We start from the raw sequence: 5,013 nt of genomic DNA on the forward strand, positions 1-5,013 counted from the left end.
ACCGGCGCACCTGCCCCGCCCCAGACGGATCTCGGCCGCCGGCATAGCGCTGGAACCTGGAGCGAGGATGGCTCAGGGAGCATCGGGGCCCTGTTTCGGCGATGCCTCCTGCTTTCCTACCGTGGAGCTGGCATCTTTGCGGGCTTCTGCAGATTCAGTTGGTCGGGGTTGTCGTCTGGCCTGTACCGGACTGCCGCCGACCGTCTCGGTTCCAGCCATGATGGACGCTGCGATTCGGGCGTCGCGGCACGGCAACGGACCTGCCCGTCTCCGGCAACGGGCTGCACCCGCCTGATGATCACTCTCGTCATGGACGCCAGGGATCCTGAGCGGTGGAGTCATCCGGGCGCCGTCGATTCGTGGGCCGCAGCATCCTCCTCGGCATCGATGCCGATCTCGTCTATCTCGCTGGCCGCCATCGAATGACCCGCTGACCCTTGACTCCGTTCCACCCCATCCCCCGCTTATCCGCCGGCCCCCTCCCCGTAGAAAATCTCCAACATCCTGAACGGCGCGCGCAAGACGCACACCACGGCCGTCCAGGCGCGCATCGACTCGGTCGAGCAGCAGAAGGACGTCGTCGACATCACCAAGGCGCTCTACCAGGTGGCCAAGGAGACTGCCCAGACGGAGAAGGAGGTGTTTGAGCTCAAGCAGAAGACGGCCATTGCCAGCGACGTCAAGGCCGTCCTGGACAGCTGGGTGCGCTACGAGGCCGCCGAGCGCGAGCAGGAGCAGCGCCAGCTGGCCGAGGCCGTCATCCAGAAGGTCCAGGACAGCCTCAAGGACGAGAAGCTCCAGAAGCAGATCCTCGACAACGCCGTCGCCGAGATTGAGCGTGAGTTGCCGTTGGAGCCGCAGCCTGCTGCAGAGACCTGCCAGGGGGCGCCCGTCCATCGATAGGGACCGTTTCTCTTGAGTCTTTGCTTACCCTCCCTCATCCGCCTCCTCCTCCCTCTCGCAACCACGCAGAGCTCGTCAAGAGCAAGGCCCTCTAAGTGGCTCGGCCAAGCTGCTGAGCCGACCTGGCCCGGCGAAGGTCGCCCGCCATCGATGAGCTGACCGCACGTCCTCAAAGAGCGCCAGTGGGGAGGACGCCGCAGACGATGACAAGGACGACGACGACAGATGGAGCTGTGAGATAGAAAGAGTTTGCCAGAGAGCTGCGCTGGCCAAACGCCCACACACCCTCCGTGCAATCCTGCACGGCGCAAGGAATCGACCGAACGCGCACACGCACACGTCAGACGCAGTCTCTGCGGCCGACGATGACCGAGCGAACGACGGAAGGAACGACGGCGGATGCGCTGGAACGAATTACGTTGGGGCGAATGCTCTAGGAAGGGTGGTCATCACTGGGCTCGTGGCGGACCGCCTCGAGCCTGCTGTGGTGTTGGAGCGCGGGGCCCGCATCACGCCTCATCGCCGACTCTGAGCTTGGCCGTCTTTTCCTCGATGCCGTCCTGTGCTTGTTGCTCGGCGTCGGCGGTCGAGGCGGGAGCGTCTGGCGCGGCGCCGCCCTCGATCATGCGTTCGAGGAGGTACTTTACGACGTCTTCCCTCTCGTTCATCTGCGCCTCGCTCATGGGACCGCGACCGGCGGCGTTGCGGACGTCCCAGAGCTTCCTCTCTGATCCTTCCTCGTGCTTCTCGTCGCCCGAGGGCTGGATGTGGAGGAGGAGGTTGAGCTTGCTGGCCTCGTCTGGGTGGGCGCGCTCGCACGCCTCGATGCGGTCGATGAGGGCCGTGACGACGGGCAGGTGGCCGTTGAGACCGGCCCAGTGCAGCGCCGTGTTGCCCGACGCGTTCTGGTGCAGCAGGTAAGAGAGGTTGGAGTGTGGTAGGAGGTAGTTGACCAGGTCTAAGATGGTCGAGAGAGCGGAGAGGAGAGAGGGAGAGAGAGGGGGAAGGGACGGTGGGGTCAGTATCGGGTGAATTCCACGGCTCCTCGCCCGCTCTCTTGTTCTTCTCTCGTGTGCTCCCTTGTCCGGACTCACCGAGATGGCCATTGGCGGAGCAGTAGTGAAGCAGGGTATTGTCCGAGTCGTTCTTGATCGAGAGGAGCAGCTGGGCTATTTGCGCCTCATCGCCGGAAGCGGTGGCGGATGCGATGGTGGGATCGAGGAAGGCGGCCACGTCCTCGAGATCGCCGACGCGTGCGGCGAACAGGAGGTCGTCGACCTGCTCCTCGGTCAGGCCCGGCTGTGTCGTCGTCGTCGTCGGTGTCGTCTGTGTCGCCATCGTGGAACAAGCGGGACTGTTAAGTCGAGCGAGTTGGAGCTTGGAAGATGGGTGATGATGCAGCTTTTGTGTCGCTTCGGTCTCGGTTCAAGGCGAGAAAGGGGTGAGATGAGGATCGGTGCGAGTGCGAGTGCGGGCTGATGGCTGATGGCTGATGGCGTCGAGGTCGTCGATGATGGATAGGATCCAGGACCGAGCAAGCAGCCCGCCAGCCAGCCAGCCCGTGGGACGGCGGTTTTTCTTCTGAGCCAGCCCCACCCGCACTTGCCCCTCGAGCCATGGAACTCGGGACTTGAATCTGCCCCCGCATGCACCGCCCCCGCCAGGCCAGAGCAAGCCAGGATTTTTTGGGCGGCGAGTTTTTCCAGGCTGAAAATTGGCAGCGGCGGCGGCGGCTGGCCCTCCAGGGTGGGCTGCAGGTTTTCTTCCCTGCCCTGCCTCTCTCGCCCGCTTCCTCGCCGTCCTCGCAGCAGCAGCAGCAGACTGACGACCACCGCTGCCACCACATCAACCTCCTCTAGTCTAGCAGCACCATTGCCGGACCGCGCAACCGCCAGATCATCTCATCGCAGGAACCGCCGCAGCTCCATCCCGGACCGCCACCGACCATGGCGCCGACCCGAACCGCCAAGGCCCAAAAGGCGGCCGCCAACACCGCCGCCACCGACACCGATGCCACCTCGTCCAAGCTGACGACGGCCTCGCAGCCCGCCGTCGTCGGCAAGCCCGCGCAGCACGCCCAGTCGTCGCGAAAGGGCAAGGCGGCATGGCGCAAGAACATTGATCTCACCTCGACCGAGGCCCACCTCGCCCAGATGCGCGACGAGGAAAACATGCCCGTCTACTCGACCGCCGACGGCTCGGCACCGTCCACCGGGGGCAAGCCGCTCCACGCCGTCCAGGACGACGCGCTGTTCGTCGAGGACCGCGCGGGACAGGAGACGACGCTGGCGCGCAGGGCGAGGCAGAAGAAGCCGCTCAAGTCGCTCGAGATCCTCTCGCGCACCACGGGCGCCGCCCCCGTCCAGGCCAAGGCCAGGGCGCAGTTCAAGCTGCTCGAGGGCACCGCCGAGGGCAAGGCCAAAAGCCAGGGCATTTCCAAGAAGATGAAGGACAAGCTCCGCCGCATGGCTGGCAGGGCAGACCAGATCACCGGCGAAGACGGGCCGGGCGCCAGGGACCAGAGCGACGCCGTCAAGCTCGCAATGAAGGAGATCCACGACGTGTGGGCCGCCGGCCAGCCGAGCGCCAAGGGCAAGGGCAAGCAGGCGTCGGATGCGGCCGCCCAAGACGGCGCCGCCGCCGCCGGCGCCACCGAAAACGATTGGATCCCGGTCAAGAAGGTCAAGATGCCCAAGTCGTTCCTCGAGGACGAGATGGGCTCGGTGGCGCGCTCGCTGCCCTCGGTCTCGCTGCCGCACCCGGGAACGTCGTACAACCCGGACCTCGACTCGCACGACCGGCTGATCCAGGAAGCGTACGAGATTGAGCGGAAGCTCGAGGAGGCCGAGCAGGCCGACGACGAGGCGGCGCGCGACTGGGCGCGGAGGATGCGCGAGGCGGCGCAGCGCGAGGCCATCCTGGAGCGCGTCGAGGGCGAGAAGCGGTACAAGGGCATGGAGGTCGACCTGCCCGGCGAAGACGACGACGACGGAGACGAGGCGAGCGGCGACGAGGACGATGCAGAAGGTGCGCAGGCCAAGGCCAAGCCGGCGCGGCCTCAGCGCAAGACCAAGCAGCAGAGGGCCAAGGCACAAAAGGCGGCCGAGCAGGTGAGCAGTCTAAGTGGCGCAGGCAGGAGAGGCGACGATTCTCGCACGGCATGTGCCGAGTCAATGCTGACCTTGGCCGCGCTCTGGTTTTCCCCGCCTTCTCTCTCCGACCCAATCGTACGCTTCGACAGGCTGCGCTGGCGCAGGCGCGCAAGCAGGCTCGACGGGAAAAGGGCGTCATCAGCGAGCTGCCCAAGCTGCGCAAGCAGCACGAGGCGGCGGCGCGCGCGCGGGCGGCGGCGGCCGAGGAGCGGCGGCTGGCCAAGGAGCAGCGGCTGCGGACCAAGGGCGTCGAGGGGCTCAAGCTGGGCAAGTACAAGGTGCCGACGGAAAAGATCGACGTGCAGGTGGGCGAGGAGCTGAGCGAGAACCTGCGCACGCTGCGGCCCGAGGGGAGCCTGCTGCGCGACCGGTACACGATGATGCAGAAGCGCGCCCTGATTGAGCCGCGGCGCAAGGTGCGCCCGACGAAGCCAAAGACGGCCAAGAAGCTCGTCGAGACGCACGCCTACAAGCGCTTCGTCTAGGCCCCGGCGCGGCGCGGCCTCGAGGCATTCTTCGCTATGCCATTTCTCGTCTTGCCGTCTACCGCCTGTCGTTTCTGTCGCGGAGCATTCCCATGGTCATCCCTGTTGTCGTTGCTCGTGCCTGTGTCTCTGCTCGCCCGACTGAGTGGGGGGGAGGGGGAAGGGGCGGGCGCTGAGGTGCCGTCACCTGGTTGGTGGAAGAAAGCGCGGATCCGCAGCGACGGCCGTGGCCCGTGGCATGGCCATGGCCTGGGGTGGTGAGAAGGGGGTGGTGGAGGCGAGCCAGGCAGGGTGGCCATGGCTCGAGTCCCGAGTGCCGCGCCTAGCTTTGGCCTAGCGTAGCGGGCGTGGACCCCAAGGTGCAGCCAAAGAGAGCGGCCGACCCCCGACGCAGGCAGGCGAAAACCCGGGCGCGGGCGCGGACGCTCAGCCACCGGACGGGCGGGCGAACGGGCTGAGCGGGCTGGCAAGGC

General features: G+C 66.4%; 3 protein-coding genes across 3 annotated transcripts; 2 read left to right on the forward strand and 1 right to left on the reverse strand.

The window, feature by feature from the left end:
- Positions 1-309: 309 nt before the first annotated feature.
- Positions 310-998, forward strand: PFL1_05369 (uncharacterized protein; the record flags this gene model as incomplete). The annotated part of the gene is made up of 3 exons (XM_007882901.1): positions 310-351; positions 490-838; positions 973-998. 3 exons carry the CDS (start codon positions 310-312, stop codon positions 996-998), a joined length of 417 nt encoding a protein of 138 aa, XP_007881092.1.
- A 414-nt stretch (positions 999-1,412) lies between these two features.
- PFL1_05370 (uncharacterized protein) lies at positions 1,413-2,241 on the reverse strand (the record flags this gene model as incomplete). Its single annotated transcript, XM_007882902.1, has 2 exons — positions 1,413-1,861; positions 1,998-2,241. The coding sequence occupies 2 exons, from the start codon at positions 2,239-2,241 to the stop codon at positions 1,413-1,415; spliced, it is 693 nt and encodes a 230-aa protein (XP_007881093.1).
- Positions 2,242-2,849: 608 nt separating this feature from the next.
- On the forward strand, positions 2,850-4,540 carry PFL1_05371 (uncharacterized protein; the record flags this gene model as incomplete). The annotated part of the gene is made up of 2 exons (XM_007882903.1): positions 2,850-4,013; positions 4,145-4,540. The coding sequence occupies 2 exons, from the start codon at positions 2,850-2,852 to the stop codon at positions 4,538-4,540; spliced, it is 1,560 nt and encodes a 519-aa protein (XP_007881094.1).
- Between the last annotated feature and the right edge of the window lie 473 nt (positions 4,541-5,013).

This window comes from Pseudozyma flocculosa, assembly GCF_000417875.1.
Source record: "Pseudozyma flocculosa PF-1 unplaced genomic scaffold scaffold00019, whole genome shotgun sequence".
NCBI classification, from domain to species: Eukaryota; Fungi; Basidiomycota; class Ustilaginomycetes; order Ustilaginales; family Ustilaginaceae; genus Pseudozyma; species Pseudozyma flocculosa.